Source organism: Delphinus delphis, chromosome 12 (genome assembly GCF_949987515.2).
Source record: "Delphinus delphis chromosome 12, mDelDel1.2, whole genome shotgun sequence".
NCBI lineage: Eukaryota > Metazoa > Chordata > Mammalia > Artiodactyla > Delphinidae > Delphinus > Delphinus delphis.
Genome location: NC_082694.2, coordinates 43,722,768 through 43,742,354, shown reverse-complemented (window position 1 = coordinate 43,742,354; position 19,587 = coordinate 43,722,768). Strand labels below are relative to the sequence as shown.

Below are 19,587 nucleotides of genomic sequence, written 5' to 3'. Positions count from 1 at the left end.
AGAATAAAAAGGGATTTGCCCCTCAGATTTTAAAATATATCCCAAAACTATAATAATTAAAACAGTCTGACACTGGCCCAGGTTAACTCACAGAACAATGGAAGAGAGTATAGTTCAAACATGTATTTATAAACTTTGAATATGATAAGGTAACATTACAAATCAATGGGAAAAAAATGAATTTTTAGTAAACAGTGTTGCAAAATTGGCTCACTCTGGAGAGTTCTACTTAATACCTTGTATAGGAATAAACTCCAAGATAGATTAATAGTCTAAATTTAATAGCTAAAACTAGAAAGTTAATAGAAGAAGTAGGTGCATAATTTTGTGACTTTGGGGTAAGGGAGGATTTCTTTAAAGACCTCAAAAGTAAAGATTTCGGGTTCACTGTAGACATATACAGGCATACCTCATTTTACTGCATTTCACTTTATTGTGTTTAACTTTTTAATTATTTGCAGATAATGCCTTTTTTACAAATTGAAGGTTTGTGGCAACCTTGTGTCAAGCAGGTCTATCAGCACCGTTTTTCCAACAGCATTTGCTCATTTTGTGTCTTTGTGTCACATTGTGATAATTCTCAAAATTTTCAAAACCTCACCAGCAAAAAGATTATGACTTGCTGAAGGTTCAGATGATGGTTAGCATTTTTTAGCAATAAAGTATTTTTAAATTAAGGTTTGTCCATTATTTTCTTAGATGTAATGTTATTGCCCACTTAATAGACTACAGTATAGTATAAAACAAAAATTTTATATGCACTGGGAAATCAAAAAATTTGTGTGATTTGCTTTATTGTGATAGTCACTTTATTGCAGTGGTTTGGAACTGAACTTGCAGTATCTCCAAGGTATGCTTATAGTAGGCTACCACAAGCAAAGTTAAAAGACATATGGCAAAGAGGGAGATGATACATACAAATTATGTTTACTGAAAAGGATTAATATTTAAAACACATAAGAACTCAGTGAAAAACAGCAGGAAGGGCTTCCCTGGTGGCGCAGTGGTTGAGAGTCTGCCTGCCGATGCAGGGGACATGGGTTCGTGCCCCAGTCCGGGAAGATTCCACATGCCGCGGAGCGGCTGGGCCCGTGAGCCATGGCCACTGAGTCTGCGCGTCCGGAGCCTGTGCTCCACAATGGGAGAGGCCACAACAGTGAGAGGCCCACGTACAGAAAAAAAAAAAAAAAACCAGCAGGAAAAAGACAGTAAACCATATTAAAAAAAGAAAAAACAAATTTGTCAAAGGATATGAGCAGATAATTCACAAAAGAGCAAACCTTAACTAGGGCTACCACTCTGCTCAACTCTAGGGACACTATCTTTGTGAAAAGAGTGCCCTGGAGGTATGCAGCCCCCCAGGGTATGGTTTATACAGTTATCATGTTAACTGGCTAGAGAAGTTCATTCCTTATCAGGAAACACAAATGAAAGCAATGACACACCACTTTGTACCCATTAGATGGGCAAACTTAGTGATTAACATAATTAAAATAAAGCATAATACCATACATGAAACAATGCATACACATATGTGTTAAATATAAGGGAATAGGTAAAGGAAAAGAATAGGACTAAGGTTCAGGCTAAATGGAGAAAAAAAGTGAGGGCCTGGCCATAGACCAACAATGCTAATATGTCATAAACTGAGGAGTATGAGTGACTTAATTTTGTGTACTTAAGATTAAAAGAAAAATGTAATAAAAATACTAGATAATTCTAGAAAATGCAAACTAATTTACAGTGACAAAAGCAGATCAGTAATTGCCTAAGGAAAGGGAGGGGAGCAGGAAGAAGAGACTATAGTGAGGCATGAGGAAACTCTTGGGTACGTTCATTATCTTGACTGTTAAACATTTTTTAAAAATCAAAGTACTCTGAATAGATAATATATTCCATATGCTAAAAACCTACATAATGTACTTCTATTAGAACTAATTAAGCAATCCTGTATTGGCAAATAATTGTAGCTTTTTACATATATTACCTGTGTTTGTCCCCTTTGAAATAATGATGATCCATGAAGAATTTTAAACATATCTACCTCACAATTTATATTCCTAAGTGAAGTCAAATCTCGACCATCACACCTACAGTAATAAAGGAAATAATTAAGAAAAGCAGTGTTGGAAGTCAGAAAAATCACACATTATCTTTTGAATCCTACCAGGAAGTTCTCAACTTGAACTGCATGTCATAACTGCCTGTAGAACTTTAAAAAAATAATATAGATACCTGGGCCCCATCTTAAGTCCCACTGAATCAGAATTTCAAGGGTTGTGACCCATACACTTATATTGTTAAAAAGCTCTGCAGGTAATTCTAACATGCAGTCACAGCTGTGAAGCAATGCTCTATACGAGGCCCACAGAGAGATGAACACATCTACCCAATGCACACACTCTTCAACAGGTATCCATTTATAAAATAAACATTATATAATTCTTTCCTGTTACTTGAAAAAAAAAGTCTCTTGCTTTGAGCAAGTTGGCACTTTTGAGGAAACCTGCTTTCAATTCCATTAAAAAAGGATATGTTTACCTTTTGTATTCATTCAAAATAATACTTCTAAAAACATCCTTTGCAGCAACATTGAAGGATTCTATTATTTCATAGGAATCAACTTCTGGAAATTTTTCTATAGAAGAAAAGACAAACCAAAACAAAGATTTTCTCTTTCTGGAAGATAAGATTTCTCTTAAGTTCACAGTATCAAATAAATTAACTATGGAAGTAAGCCAAGGGAGTTGACTCTGAACATTTAGTTCTCAAAGTAGATAAATTAAATGTTTTTAAGTAGGAGAGACACAAGTATTATACCTCAAATGCACTGTTAATGGGAACTTAGTTTGCTTTCTACCAGAACAATAGTGCTTTGAAATCAGCTTTCTATTACATTGTTATCTGACAAATCTAGCCCACCATATCATGAGAAGGTTTAACTGATATTTTTAAGAGTAGTCTCCTTAACTCTTTTGCCTTAGGATCTTTTTATCTTGGTACACAAATAGAGGAATAATTTTTTTTTATATTTTACAAATCCCTACCGACTAGTTTTTAGTTAACATTTATCAAGTTCTTTCATAACCCAGGTAATTTACATGTTTTTTTTTAATGCCTTTAATCTTTATAGGAATTTATGAGGTAAATTCTATTACTATTATCCCCATTCTACAGAAGAAAAAAACAGGCCTAAAGAGGAGGAGTAAATTGCCTGAGATAACTCAGGTAGTAACTGACAGCTGTAACCTGAATACAGATTTGTCGGCCTAGGCTTATGCTTTTAAATGTTCAGCTACTTTTATCTTACCAATTGATTTATGCCAAGTTTTAAGCACTGTTCTCTTAAGCAATTGGTTTATTAAATATAACTTTAAAGTAACCAGAACACAAGAAGTGGCCACAGAGAGATATATTAAGAATTGTGTCTTCATCAGGCAAGAATAATTTTAAATATTATATTTTAATATGAATTTTTATGCTTTAACTGAGTTGCACTTGGAGATGAAAATAATTAGTAACAAAACATTTAAAATATCCTATGAACCCAGAGGGTCATGAAGGTATTCTATTATGTATTAATACAAACACAAAATCACTTTTCTTTTTAAATAAGGCAACAGGTGTTATACAGCTTCTCTGTCTTTTTTTTTTATGATTAGCTCTTTTATTGTAAATTAAGAAATTATTTCCCAGGTCAAAGTTATAAAGATATTAACCTGTATTTTGTACTAAATGCTTCAAAGTTTTTTTTTTATTCAAACAGAAAGTCACAAAAATTATAATCATCGTCATCAGTTCACTCAGTCCCATGTAATTAATTTTTTTTCATCTTGATCTTTTGTTAGCACTTTTATGAATTCATCAGTTTTCCATTAGAGTTCTGAAAATGCTTATTCATTCAGTTCAACAACTTCTAATTCTTAATAGGATGAAATATAGTGAGAAAAGACCAAACTTTTTCAATGGCAATTATAGGTAATGGCCTTAATATCAAGGCTAGCAGCAGAATTTTTGTCTTAAAATAAGATACTCAGGTGAGAGAATATTTGTCTGTTAACAGAAAAATTAACGAGAACTATATGTCATGCCTGGTACACATTCAGTTTGTGATTGATATTAAAACAATCAAATCCTTTGTTTAATTTTTAGAGAGCAAGATTCTCTAAAATCTAAATTTTACATTTCCACATGTTAATAATAACAACATCAGTTAACACTTACTGAACACCTGCTATGTGCCAGGCGCAGATGTAAATGACTTATTCATTCAATCCCCACAAACCATGTATTATTAGTATTGCAGTTTTACAAATTAAGAACAAGAATTTTAAAGAATATCTTTTAGATTTTCATGACAGGATACAACGATACCCATTTTGGAGTATGAGAGTTTGATCCAGAAAAGGTCAGGAATACCTCACATTCAGCATTTATTGGTGCCCACTCCATGTCAGGTGCAGTTCTTACCCATTTATAGAGGTCAATTTAACAGTAACCTTGGGATGTATCATTATTTTAAGTTTACCAAAGATAAAACTAAGGAGTAATGAGAATAACCAATTTGTTCAAGGTCCCACAACTGAAACTTTAAAATCTATTATTTCCTTTAAATATTTTTTAAACTAAAAAAAAAAAAAAATTACCTTTTAGTTGTTCCTCTGTATCTAATCTAATCTTGTTAACGGCTTCATCTCTGGAAATCTAAAAGAAAGTTGAGGTTCAGTTATTATATTTAACATTTCTATTTTTTAAATTATTATACAATTAACACATTGTAATAGTAATCAGATTTCTCTCTCATGGTAACATTCTTTAAAATATTGAAACTGGTTATTGATTTGTAGGGAATATTACCTGTTTAATTCATTTAAATATATTTCCACACTTCCCTAAAAGTTTTCCCTAAAACCTCCTTCCCAACAACAGGAGAATGGAGAAGCAAACAGCTAGGCTTTTATTTAGCTTTCTGTTTAGAGATTTTTCATAAAAACAGGACAAATATTCATAAACAAAACTGTGTAAGCTATGACAAAAAAGAATTCCCAGAACAATTATATAAACAAAATTCAGGTATACCTACTTTATCATTCAGGTATACCTACTTTATCATGTTCATGATCTGTAAAAACTGCGTAGAGTTTTTCCATGGCGAGTCTATTTTAAGCACAAAATAAATGTCAGCATATTTGGAAACACTAGGCAGTGTCTATTATAAACAAAACTGAAATATTTAATAATCTAAAATATTTAACATTTCATAAAGAATTAAAAATATGTATTTATTGCTCTATAACACTGCTAATCTGTTTACTATTTATAATATGATACAAAACACAAATTTCTTTCTCCTCACATCTTAAGGGAATCACACACATGCCCTCCCTTCTTCATTGTTCAATTAATTTCACCTTAGATTTTTCTCTTTCTCTCTGCTCAGTCTCTCTCATATGACCAGTTGTTTTTTCCTGTTCTACGTGTTTTGGCTGTTATTGCAGGCAACGCTTTTGTTGGGGACAGTGTATGTAACTCTTTAATCTCTGAGTAATGGCTGTGAGACTCATACTAATGGAAATATTAACTTTTTCAATTTATTTCAAATAAAGTGAAATAATTTTCTGGTCATTCATTCATAATTTACTGAGTGCTTATGTGCAGGCACTATTATAAGGACTGGGCATATAGTGGTGATTGTATTTCTTTTCAAGAACCTCAACAGTTTCCTTAGATATTCAAATATCTTATGCTTTATATACTTTTTCCTTCACACAGAGAGATATGAGGATGATCTGAATCTTCACCAGTAAACTCACTCTCCCCTTTCCTTTGAGATTCAAACTTAGGCCCTTCAAGAGGGATGTGGGTTTATCCTTTTTAAAGCATTAGACTGGTATTTATGGCAATGACTCTTAAAATAGAAGGGTGCTATTTAAGAAGTAATGCATGGACAATGCTTCCATGAGAAGTTTTTTCTGAGAGGAAATTAAATCTGGTGACACTTTCATATTTTCTTTTGTACAGATGTTCTTACTTATGAGCGTGTTTCACAATCTCTGGCAAAGGAACAAATAACTTCTGAGGTGTCCTCTTGGTAACACCAATTTCTTTTACCAACTGCTGGATGCCCTGAATTATTTGTTGTGTATATTTTACTCCCACTTTGATAGCATGGCAAAAGTCCTGCTGTAAAATATTCTCTGCAGAGGCTTCCAACATGACTAAAAAAAAAAAGAAAAAACAAAAGGACTGCCATTGAACCTTTTACCAATATAGCATTTTCAAATACCATGACATGACATAAATATTACAGATGAATTTTATTAATCCTTTTTGATTTCTTTCCTCAGAATCAACATAATTCCAAAATATAAACAGTAGTAAATGAATAAAGAAACCTTGATATTTGAAGTTAGGTTTATAGTCTTCATAAATTTAATGAGAGATTTCTCATAAAAAATGAAATGGAAAATAAACTACGCACACAACTTTTTATAACAGCTTTATAAGGTATAATTCAAATACCATAAAATTCCATCTTTTAATATGTACAATTGCATCTTTCTTTTAAATGTATTTAAAATGTAATTTTATAATATCAGCACAATAGGTGGCCAATAAATGTTTCCTGTTTAACAATATTTGATGTGACTTCCCACTTAATTTGGTCATTGTCACATTGTCTAATTCTTGCACAGGTGGGGAAATCTTTGTAGTGATACTGTTTCAAGTAAGCCAACTAGAGAACCCTAGCTACTACCATAAAAAGGTTGTTTTTATAGTTCTGTAACAGTAAAACTCCTGTGTAAAGCAGGGAAGCTCCAAAGTAAGGCTTCTAGCATGGTACCTAGCTAAAATCTACTATTCAGCTTTGGCTTTGGTTTCTACAAGGCTGAATAGACTCCTGCCAACTTGTGTGCCATTTCTGGCATTCCTCAACTTGTCCAAAGTCAAAGATCATGTAATACATAGTTGCCATCATAACTAATATGTTTAACCACATAATGTTATCATTAAGATTTATTATTGCCTAAAAAGTCACTTCTAAGTCTTCTAGGCATAATGGAGAATGAAAAAAAAATCTACTTATATGCTTCATATGTTGGAATTCCATCAGTCAATTGAAGCAGACCTGTGAAAGTGTAACAAAAGATATAACACTTGTGTCACTGGTGTCCTGGAAAGAGAGGAGAAAGATGGCAGGGCTGAAAAGTACTGGGAAAAAAAAATAGCTGGAAACTCCCCAAATTTGGCAGAGACATAAACCTGCATATTCAAGAAGCTGAATAAACCCTACATAGGATGACCCAAAGAAAGACACATCACAATTAAACTTCTGATAACCAAAGACAAAGAAAAAAATCTTGAAACCAGCCAGAGAAAAATGACCTTACCCATATGGGAAAAGCAAACAACAGCAGATTTATCATCAGAAACCATGGAGGCCAGAAGGAAGAGGCATAATATTTTTCAGGTGCTGAAAGAAAAGAACTGTCATCCCAGAATCCTATACCCAGTGAAGATATTTAGGAATGAAGGAGAAATCAAGACTCTTAGATGAAGGAGAAAGAAGAAAATGTGTCACCCTAAAATGGCTAAGGAAAGTTCTCTAAACAGAAAGCAAACAATAAAGGAAGAAACCATGTTAAGAACATGTTAAGCAGAAATATTGGTAAGTACAATATACTTTCCTTCTCTGGAATTTTCTAAACTGATGGTTGAAGCAAAAGCAAAAATTGTGACACTTCCCTATTGTGGTTCTAAATGTAGATAAACATAAACAAATATACATGGGGGAGGGTAAAGGGAGGTAAGGTTTCAGTTCTTCACTTGAGGCATGAAGATGCTTCCTCTGATACCATGATATGGAGATGGTTATATCCTTTTTCTTATCTGTATTCCCATGACCTCTCACTTTCACAGAATTAAATTGGAAATTTAAAAACATGCATTTAGAGCTTCCCTGGTGGCATAGTGGTTAAGAATCTGCCTGCCAATGCAGGGGACACGGGTTCAAGCCCTGGTCCGGGAAGATCCCACATGCTGCGGAGCAACTAAGCCTGTGCACCACAACTACTGAGCCTGCGCTCTAGAGCCCATGAATCACAACTACTGAACCCATGTGCCACAACTACTGTAGCCCACGCACCTAGAGCCCATCCTCTGCAAAAAGAGAAGCCACCGCAATGAGAAGCCTGCACACCTCAACGAAGAGTAGCCCCCGCTTGCTGCAACGAGAGAAAGCCCGTGAGCAGCAACAAAGACCCAACACAGCCATAAATAAATAAATAAAACAAATTTTTTAAAAATTTAAAAAAACATGCATTTTAAAATTATTTATTTATTTATTTGGCTGCAACCAGGTCTTAGTTGCGGTATGTGTGATCTTTTCTAGTTGCGGCACATGGGATCTTTTTTTTTAAGTTGCAGCACACAGGATCTTCATTGCGGTGTGAGGGATCTTTGTTGCGGCATGCATGCAGGATCTAGTTCCCTGACCACGGATTGAACCCCGGACCCTGCACTGGGAGCGCGGAGCTCCAGCCACTTGGACCACCAGGGAAGTCCCAAACATGCATTTAATGTATGTAAATTATACCTCAGTAAATTCATTTAAAGAAGAGAATATGGCAAAGAAAATGAATATTACTCAGACTTTGTTTTCACCAATTAAATTTCAAAGCAATTCATTTTTCTTTTTTTTATTGTTTTATTTTTTGGCTGCATTGGGTCTTCCTTGCTGTGCGTGGGTTTTTCTCTAGTTGCAGCGAGAGGGGGCTACTCTTCGTTGTGGTACATGGGCCTCTCATTGCGGTGGCTTCTCTTGTTGCGGAGCATGGGCTCTAGGCATGCAGGCTTCAGTAGTTGTGGCTAGCGAGGTCTAGAGCACAGGCTCAGTAATTGTGGCGCATGCGCTTAGCTGCTCTGTGGCATGTGGGAACTTCCGGGACCAGGTCTCGAACCCATGTCCCCTGCATCGGCAGGCGGACTCTCAACCACTGCGCCACCAGGGAAGCCCTAAATATTTTAATAATGAAATGGTAGCAATTACTTTTTTGTAGTTTTGTATCCCAGAAGTTCCATGATGATGATATTTGACTTGGACCCAATATTAACTTTAATACATGAACATGGGGTCAGATGTATATTTGGTATACCTTGACAAAAGTACAGAGTACTGGCTGAAAATAGTGATGTGGAAGTCATAAAATGGATGCTGGTAACTTCTGAAACCAGTCTCCTTACAGGTTGGTTCTGAATCACGTTCAGCCTCCTTATAATTACTCAAGACTACCCTGTGATGGTTTAAGCAGTTTCTGGTTTCATTCTTCCATCTAGAGAGGAACGGGTGAGAACAGCCAGCTGGAAGGCTGCCTATCGGGTTTCTGTGGCATGCCACAGATACAGTAAAGATCCTTAGTTCATTCCTCCAATATCTATTTAAAATTAGAGGGGTTCAAATTCTAAGGCAGATAGAAGCTATATGACCATTTAGAAGCAAGTTTATTTTGTGTCTTAATGGTAATAGCAGGTATTGACTGTTTGCTTACTAGGTACTAGGTACTATGCCGGATACTTTACAAACCTTGATTCTAATCATAAAGGCCCTGTAAAGAAGCCAAATCGATTTACTAATTGGAATTAAATGAACATTGTAACTTTCAGCAAAAAAAATTTCAGATGGAGACCAAGTGAACTTCAAATAGTAAACCAATACTCTGCTCAAGGCCCTTTCTGAGATGCTCAAATATGATGTAGGGGTCATTCGTTATTCAGAGCTTCCCCATATCTTTGGAATCCTCTCTATATTTCAATAGTTCCCCACCTTCTCAAGGTAGAATCCAAAAACCATTTCCTTGCCTCCCTTGTAGTCATGGATGCAGATGTGTCACACTTCTGTCCAATAAGATGTAAGTGGAAACTGCTATGTGGGGACTTCTGGGAAAGTTCTTTAAAAGGGAGGCTGACTTACTCAGAGGGCACACTCCTTTTTCTATTCCCCTTTTTCTTTTTTCTTCCTCCTGCCTGTAAGTTAGAAAGTTAGAAAAGTTGGCCAGAGCTCTGGTAGCCTGTTCATAAGTATGAAGATGTGGGCCACACCCTGAGGATAGCAGAGTAGAAAGCTAAAAAGAATCTAGATTTCTTAAGACATTATGGAGCTGCTGTAATTGTCCTGGACTTATTACCTCTGAATTTTTGTTACTTGAGAGAAAAATAAGTTCCTATCTTGTTTAAGCCTTGTTATTTAGTTTAACCACACAATCCCTAACTAACATGTAGACAATACACAACTCCTGTTTCATGTGTTTTGTCTATCATATATATTGATAATACCTAATTCTAACTTATTACTAACACTCCAAAAGAAGAAGCTGTACATTAATTGTACAGAAAAAGAACTAAAAGTTTAATAGTTTACGTTTCATCAAAATGTTCCCACATTAGAAGATCCATTGTCAAAAAGTTCCAGACATCACATGTCACATAGTAGAATAAACTGCTAAGAGACCTTAATTAATTTGTCCATGGTTAACTGCGGCAGATGCTGGGTTTCAAACCAAGGTCATTTGGACTGTTAAAGCCCATTCTTCTTCAACAGAACCAGCCCCTGATTTTCATTCATGCAATTATGACATTTTAGGTAGAAGGAGTGAAGGTGGCCCATGGTCAGAGCATTTCTTCTACTTTATTACTAGTTTTCCACCTACTGGAAATATGATACCTCTTTCTCAGAGGACAATAAACAGACTTAGAATGACTGCATTAGCCAAATTAACATATTTAAATGAATGAAACAATTAATTTACTACCATAGTTGGAACTTCAAATTTTAGACTAGCTTATCTGTCTAAAAATAATTACTAGAATTATCTTGATAATGACTTTTGTATATTTCAATTAGCGTGGTATAACAGTCTATAATTTTAGGTATTATCTGATATGAAGCAAGAGCGCTACCAAAATAGGGCAGCAATAAAACAAAAATCTTTATGGCCAATTAACAAAGCACACATACAAAAAAAGAGTTTAAATGCATTTTTAAGAAGCCAGAACTTGTAAGTAAAATCCAGAATAAATCTACCACTTAAACTACTTACCAATCTGACTTTTAGGTGCTCCAGTAACCACTAAATTTAAAGTACTGGAAGACATTTCTTTTCGTGTTGGGTTAACAACACATTCTCCATCAATCATTCCTATTCGTACTGCCCCTAAAACATATTAAAATATTGGCAACTGTTTAATAAAAACTCAGTTTTCAAGACATCTTAGTGACAGCTTCAATCCCTATCTTCAATTGTGACCACAGTAAAATCCATATTTCTATCATGATATTTAAGGCCCACAGATTATACTACCTCACCCTACCTCTGGCCTTACTCAGTTGCTCAAGTACACCATTTCTTCTACATCTCTGTGATTATGCTCATGTTCTTCTCCTGGTCTAGAATGTACTTTCTCTAAGGCAAGTGCTTACAATCTGACCCTACTAAGGTTCAGCTTAAATGTCGATAACTCTGAGGAGCTCTCCTTGACAGCTTGACCTCACAAGACTAAACCCGCCCTTCTCTATCATTTTCTTAGCACTCTGACTATACTTTTATAATATTGTTTATAAATATCAATAATTATTTGTCTGTTTCACTTATGCTGAAACCAAGAACTGTCTCATTCATCTTGTACTGCTGATGCCTAGTCTGCCTTAGTTCCTTTGGTGCTTAGCTCAGTATCTGGCATTTAGGACAGTCAATAATTATTTACTTGATGAATCATTTGTATATTGCATGATTACAACTTATAAGAGCTGTAAGTTACAAACATGTTTGTATTATCCTGAAAGAGTATGTACTCTGACAATTTCCCAGTCCAAAAAAAGAGAAAGTCCTCTAACAGAAGAGGCAACAAAGAAGTCACAGTATCTAAAAACAAAATAATCTTTAACACCATAACATACTGCTATAAGAAACAAAACCCAAAGCAAAGATAAAAATATCTCAAAATGTTGAAAGGACTCTTCTTAGAATGTCATTTAATTCAACTCCCTAAGAAATAATAATTCAGAGCCAATAAATTTATGCCCTTGCTATAGCATGCTTACTCTTATTTCCTGAAACAAATATAATGTTTCTTATTTTCAAAACCTAACTTACCAATAGGTCCATTCCAAGGAATATCTGATAATGAGAGGGCTACAGAAGCTTTAAGGAAAAAGGAAAAAAATAAGAACTGAAATAAAAATATTTCATCACTTAAAAAAAAAAACAACAGTAATAATTTGAATCTTTATTTTTATACTTACCACCATTAATTGCTAGGACATCAGGTTCATTAACACCATCTACTGCTAACAGATTACAAAGGATCTGGTGCAAGGGAAAAAATTCACAGCACTTAAAAAAAAAAAATCTGCTTGATTTGGGAGGATTATCATTTCGATTAACATCTTGTCCTAAAATATAGGAGCGCTATATGGTTAAAAGCAGGGCCTTTGTAGTCAAACCCCTTAATTCTGGTTATCATTTAACTACATGCTTGACCATTGACAAATTACTTAAATTAAGCCTCAGAAAGTTTCATTATCTTTAAAAGGGAAAAATAACAGCATCTTCCTAAACAGTTCTTAGGAAAATTATAGGAAATATTGTGCGTAAAGCATTTATAATACTGAGCATGTTGAAAGTATTCAGTAAATGTTAGCTATGTTAGTAAATGTTACATAAAAATATTGTCTTCTGTTTGCTAAGCATAGACAAATAAATTACACTGTAATAATATGCCTATGTCATGTACTTAGGAAAATAACTTCTTGAGGCAGTGACATCCTTGCAAAGGGAAATTTGCAAGGCATATTTATTTTTCTCAAATACATAAAATAGTTACTTAATTAAAGTATATGGGTCATTATTCTGAAAGAAAGTAATATTCACAAAGTATTAAAATATAAGAAAGTAGAGGTTTAGAGGACCCAGTGATAAAAATAGGTAATAAAGATTAGTTGTGTCAACTGTCCTAGTCTGTTACTAATATGACCTTCAAGGCCCAGCCTGAACTGTCCCCACCCACCTCAATCACTCTAACCTTTCTTCAGATTTACCAACTTCTTTCCTGCCTTAGGGCTTCTGTGCTTCCCATTCCATCTTCCTACACTCCTACATTGGCTAATTCCTACTCGTAATTCAGGTATCAGCTCAAATTGACACCAAATAAATGTTAGCTTTTAAAAATTATTGTTTTTAAAAAAACTTAATGTAAAATGTAACAGGATCACCAAAAATTCTTATTTTGTACTGTTTATAATGTTTAGCCTAGGAAGTATTAAATAGAGATTCAGTAAGTCATTTTTGATTGACCTGGAAACAAATAAACCTAAAACAGAACCTACCTGTGTATCATAAAAGTAGCCTGCTGGAAAGAGAGGTCTAATTGAACGATCTGCCAAAAGCAAAAAAAGAAAAGACATTAAATAGTTACTGACAGAAGCTGCTTCACAGTTTAAAACTTTTCCCTCATTAAACAAGCTAAAAAATAATATAACTAGCCATTCAATAAAACAAAACAATAATAACAAAAACAAAACCCTTGGACTAATTTACTGACAGGGTCAGTAAATATACATATATTAATATTAATATACATAATGCCCTAAAGATGAAAAACTAGCAGGGCAAGAGCACCCAAGTGTAAAATTGGGGAGCAGCTTTTCATTCTGGTTCCACAGGCATCAGAATTCATTGCTTATTTGTTATTTATTTATATAAGCAGAGGAAAGAGACTTAACCAACAGTAGACCAAAAGAAAATCCTTCCTTGGTTTTCTGTGTCTGATGAATGCATATAAATATAAAGTAGAAATTTTGGGTAGAAGAGCTATAGACTACAAATGATCCTCAATATTTAAGGATGTCGAAGATTTGACAGGTTATAAACATATTTCAGTAGTCGATGAATATAATGCTTTCAGGAATTACCATGTTGAACATAAAAATGGAAAATACTCAGGATAGGTTCAACAGAGTAGAGGCGTGGGCCACAGAATTTATGTGATTAATAGAGATTCATTCATTTAGTCAACAAATATTTATTGAATGCCTATTTTGTGCTGGGCAGTATGCCAGGTATAGGGGATTCAGTATTAAACAAACAAAAAGTTTTTTCTCTCATGGAGCCCACATTTGAGTGAGGGGATACAGAAAGTAAATAATCTTAGGCAGTGTTAATGTAGTGAAAGAAAATTTAAGAGATACTGTAGAATACAGATGGAAGAAAAGAGATACTAACACAGGCTTATCAGAGAGGATTAATGCCTCTATCTTAATATCTTACCTATTACTCGACTTGTAAGAATTTCTTTATCAGAAGATCCAATCTCTCTTCTAAGATAGTTTGTGGGAATTCTACCTGCTGCAGCAGCCTTCTGTCTATAGTCAACCTGAAGCAGCAATGAAAATGCAGTTCATTCGACTGCTTTTTGTAGTAGCAAACTATTCCCCAAGAGTTTCTATATAGGTACAATTCTCCTGAGCTTGCAACAGCATATTCCAGACTACAAGTGGAGAACATTTTGTTTACTTTTAGTGTTTTGTATCTCTTAGGGAAAGGAGAGCTGATAGAAATGTTTCAGCAAATGGATTTTTAAAAAGCCTTCCACTTAGTCAGATGACTGTGTAGCATCCCTACTTCCCACAGTAGCTTATCCTGGTCAAGTTCGACATTGCCTTTTTTGTATTACCTCTCTTAGATATAACTGCATTCCCCTTTTCATAATAAAAGAAGCCATAAAATACTAATGAGCTCTTTACTCTTCACCAAACATATACTTGCAGACTCATACTAAAGGGAAATTTATGAAAGCAATGAATTCATTGCTTATTAAACATCAAAGTACTTGTGCACTTCCACTGTTTTTGTCAACTTAATGAACTTGGACCTTGTAAAGTATGCTTACCACTAATATGAGAATTGGTTATGAAGCAATCATTTTAAATTCTTTTAATGACTCAGTATCAAACAATTAAGGAAAATCCTTTATTGTGCAAAGTTTACACTTTGTACTCACTAGACAGTGGACGAAAATACTACAAATTCTATATTTATGCTATAAATATATATATTTATGCTACAGTTCAGAAAAATCAGCAAATACTTACCACCAAAGGCATGAACTGGGAAGGTGAAGGTTTTGTTTTACTGACCGCTGTGACCATCACTGCAGTGTCACCTGACTTAGTTAAACATAAACAACAACACTGGTAAATTTTTTTAAAATCAGATATTAACATATAAGCAGTGAATGACTGAATCCTCCCTCAGTTAAATGAAGGGAAAAGAAATGTTATTCCATGACACAATGACTATGAAAATAATTATTCACAAGTAGTCCGATCTTAATCCCTTCTGCATGATCATGATCTGTATTAGAATAGTCACTAAGTTTTTCAAAAGCAACAGAACTAAAGGGAAAAGGCTCACTGATAGCGTAGTCACATCCAATCATATTTTCTACTTCTTATTAGGAAATTTAGCCTATAAAAAATTTCCCAAGTATTACTATTGAAGAAACCTGTAAAATTACTTTCTCTAGAAAAGCATTACAGAGTTTACAAGAATAAAACAGAACCCCAAGTTTGGAAGAGATCTTAAAGTTCATTTAATATACCTAGTCCTCTGACTCACTGGTTGTCTGGAATGGTTCTGACACTAGAAATGGTCTGAATCAATTTCCAATACCAAAATTCTAAGAAGTTACATGATGTTGTAAAGATATTCAGTACCAGTCTTGATAACCATTTTTAAGATGAAAATTTAACAACTTGGACTTTTTACCTGTACTATAGCAGAGCCATCTGCAAATCTGGCCAGTTTTCCAGAGGATATTTCTAATTTTCTGTTTAAAATAAAAATTCAATACAAAAGGACTTAGGTCATCAGTACAATTCCCAGCTTAGTATAAAGCAATTAAAGATTCTAATAGAAGAACTAAAGGTTACCAAGCCCCACAGGCCCCCAACCAGCAAAAAACAAACTAAAAAGGGATAGAGTTCACTATCATTATTGAAGATACAGGGGAATTTAAGAGCTGCTTTAGGAAAAACATAGAAACCAAGGCACAGGATAATCTGAATGACACAGTATTTCTGGGGTGCAAAAGCTTTCTTCTTCTTTTTTTTTTTAAATAATTTTTAGAGGAGTATAGTTGCTTTACAATGTTGTGTTAGTTTCTGCTGTACAGCAAAGTGAATCATTTATATGTATACATATATCCCCAGAAGCTGTCTTCTTAAGTGTTTTTCCCATTTACCACCTTAGTCTCTTTTGTTTTACCACCCTTGCCTTGTTGATTAAAGTAGCCTTTTACCACACAAACTAGGTCATTTCTCTCCTTAAATCCTTTAAAACTTCCCTCATTGCTTTCCAAATATAAACTCCAAGATTGACTGCAGACACCTTCATTTTCTACAATGGCGCCAAGATAAAGTCAACAGGGGAAAGAAACAGTCTTTTCAACCAATGGTGCTGGGACAATTGGATATCCATATGCAAAAAAGTTAATACAGTTGGACCCTTTCCTCATATTATAAATAAAAATTAACTCAAAATGGATTATTGACTTAAATGTAAAAGTTAAAACTATAAAACTCTAAGGAAAAAACACAGGAATAAATCTTTATAAATTTGGGTTAGACAACGTCTTCTTATAGATGACATCAAAAGCACAACAAAAGGAAAAGAATAGATAAATCTGACTTCATCAAAATTAAAAACTTTCATGCTTCAAAGAATATTATCAAGAAAGTGAAAGAAAACCTACAGAATAGGAGAAATTATTTTGAAATCATATACCTGATAAGGGACTTGTATCTAGAATATGTAAAGAATTCTTACAACTTAACAATAAAAAGAAACCCAGTTTTAAAAACTGGCAAAAGATTTGAACAGATGTCTCTTCAAGGAAGATCAACAAATGGCCAACAAATAATGAAAATATGCTCACCATCATTAGCCACTAGGGAAATGCAAATCAAAACCACAATGAGATACTGTTCACATCTATTAGGATGTTATGTATTGATGACGATGTGGAGAAATTGGAACTCTCATACACTGCTGATTGAAATGTAAAATGGTGCATCTGCTTTGGGAAATAATCTGGCAATTCCACAAAAGGTTAACAAAGAAGTACTATATGACCCAGCAATTCTACTCCTGTATATATCCAAGAGAAATGAAAACATATGTCCATGTAAAAATCTGCACATGAACCTTCACAGCAGCATTATTAATAACAGCTCCCCAATGGAAACAACCCAGATGTCTGCCAACTGACAAACGAGTGTATCAAGGAAGAGAGTACGGATACTGACAAGGCTGAGCCAAGGAGTGGACTATCCATCCTGGCTAAGAATAAGCCTTCCCAATTGTATCAAAAACCAGGAGAGAAGTGGAGCCAGGGAAGCACTGTTAAAAGCTTCTAAAGCTAATATACAGCATGGGTTTGAACTGCAAGGGTCCACTTATACATGGATTTTTTTTTTTAGTAAACACAGTCTTCGGTTGGTTGAATCATCTGATGCAGAACTATGAATAGGGAGGCCTGACTATGGGACTTGAGCATCCTTGGATCTTGGTACCCACGGCGGGTCCTGGAACCAATTCCACACAGATACTGAGGGATGACTGTATTTACAATGGGGACTGAATGAGTTGGTGAGAGAAAAACAAACAAGCAAACAAACCAGCTCTGCAGTACCCCAAATGTTCTCAAACCCATGCTTGATTTATAGTCAAATACCAAATCCTCCTACTTTCTTTGTTCCCTCTCTTGAGTCTAGCCAGTGTCTCCTTTAGGGATCCTAGACCACCCACCAGATAGTCCTATGGTCCTGCCTTGGTGATTGCCCTAATTTAAACTGTTTTTTCCCCAGGTGTGTGCAATTTATAGTATGTAAAGAACCAGGTGGTTACTTTCCATTGTCTCATCTCAGTTGGTGCTAACTGACCTATGTAATATTTTCTGTTAATGCACTTTTAGTTGTTTTTGGTGCAAATCTGTTATTAGTTTTGTATTTCATGGTTGATTTTACCTCTTATCAGTTTACTTGCCAAACATTTATGTATAAAATACCTTCAAATATTAATACATAATAGATTGCTAACACATCAGTGGCAAGTGGAACTGGGTGGCTATGGAACTGTATGGGAAAGAGATTTTTGAGCTTTTTAAATGTTGAACCATGTGAGTGAATACCTAATCAAAAAATACTTTTGAAAAAAATAAATAATAAAAAGGATAAGATGAGCAGGGAGATCCTATTGGTGGCCAGAAGAGTGGGAGGAGGCAGCTTAGGAAGATAGAAGGGAAAAGAGGAGCCATCTGCCACAGGAAGTAGAACTCCAGGGAGAGAGATATGCTTAAAGAACATTTTTAGAAACACTTGCAAAATGGTATGGAATGTAACCACCTTACTCCAACTTCCACCAAGAAAAATTCAGTAGTATTGATACAAAACTCACCCCACCCCCACCCCTGCAAACAAAACAAAACAAAACATCCACCTTTAAGATTTGGCCTTGCTTTGTTGCTAACTCACATTTCATCTTTTCACTCCATCCACAGTAAGTTATTTGTAGTTACTCAACGCACTCTCTCACTTCTCTGCAATTGCGCTTGCCACTTTCTCTGCTACCTTCTCCTTGCCTTTCAGGATTCACCTTGAACAGTAAGCTTTAGGGTGTGATAAACATCCCTCTGTGCTCCTTCAGCAAGCTGTTCATACCTAATACCTTTCCCACACTGATTTTCTCAGCACTGAACCTCTGTTTATCTTACTTCCTCATCAGACAATCTCTAGTGCCTTGTAACTCAATATCGTAGATGCTCAAAAATAACTTGTTGAAATGAAAATTAAAGTTACCCCAAAGGTTACTGTAAGTATTAAATACATTTACCACAGTAGTATACAACCTCCTAGGGCACTGTAAAGAATACACATAACAAGTATAAAGTATGTGGTACATAGTAATCACCCAAAAAAGTTTGCTGCAAACAACAAACTTATGACAAAGAAAATAATTGATTTACCCAGCAGGTATGATATTTATGAATCTCATTGTTACAACACACAACACAGGTTTAAAAAGAGGTTACAAAAGAGGTCCAGGTTGACTAATAAATGAAAGATTCAAAGTAGATTATTCATGAAAAATTTGGAGGGCAGAGGCTAATCTTGTTGCTTTGAGTCCCTCCTGCCTAACAAATAGGAAATGTCTGTTGAGTAAAATGTTCTGGGGCATTTCTTCAGAGAAGAATAAATGTTCGGTCCTTGAAGAATGGAAGAGATACCTTTTCCCTCAAAAAATCAAAATCAAGGAATGCCAGAGGTGGAAAGACCTTAGAGATCATCTAGCCTAGAGGTCAGCAAACTACAGCATGTTTCTTTACAGCCTTTCACCTAAGACTGTTTCTTACATTTTTAGACGGTTTGTAAACACACATGAATATGTGATACAGTATGCAGCCCACAAAGCCTAAAATATTTACTATCTAGCCTCTTACAGAAAAAGTTTGCTGAATCTTTATCTAATTCAGTCT

At 34.8% G+C, this 19,587-nt stretch overlaps 1 protein-coding gene and 1 long non-coding RNA gene across 5 annotated transcripts in view; one reads left to right on the top strand and one right to left on the bottom strand.

Annotated features, from left to right (window-relative positions):
- Positions 1-19,587, top strand: part of LOC132434894 (uncharacterized) — a 427,467-nt gene that overhangs the window by 30,138 nt on the left and 377,742 nt on the right. The window lies entirely within an intron of this gene.
- PNPT1 (polyribonucleotide nucleotidyltransferase 1) overlaps positions 1-19,587 on the bottom strand; it is a 41,002-nt gene that overhangs the window by 20,393 nt on the left and 1,022 nt on the right. Inside the window, exons 2-13 of the mRNA XM_060026561.1 lie at positions 15,822-15,882; positions 15,146-15,220; positions 14,322-14,427; positions 13,382-13,431; positions 12,299-12,362; positions 12,150-12,197; positions 11,097-11,210; positions 6,032-6,218; positions 5,106-5,157; positions 4,647-4,704; positions 2,542-2,638; positions 1,988-2,090 (exon numbers count right to left, since the gene is read on the bottom strand). Of these exons, the coding sequence (XP_059882544.1) occupies positions 1,988-2,090; positions 2,542-2,638; positions 4,647-4,704; positions 5,106-5,157; positions 6,032-6,218; positions 11,097-11,210; positions 12,150-12,197; positions 12,299-12,362; positions 13,382-13,431; positions 14,322-14,427; positions 15,146-15,220; positions 15,822-15,882 (1,015 nt within the window). The remainder of the gene's footprint in view (positions 1-1,987; positions 2,091-2,541; positions 2,639-4,646; positions 4,705-5,105; positions 5,158-6,031; positions 6,219-11,096; positions 11,211-12,149; positions 12,198-12,298; positions 12,363-13,381; positions 13,432-14,321; positions 14,428-15,145; positions 15,221-15,821; positions 15,883-19,587) is intronic.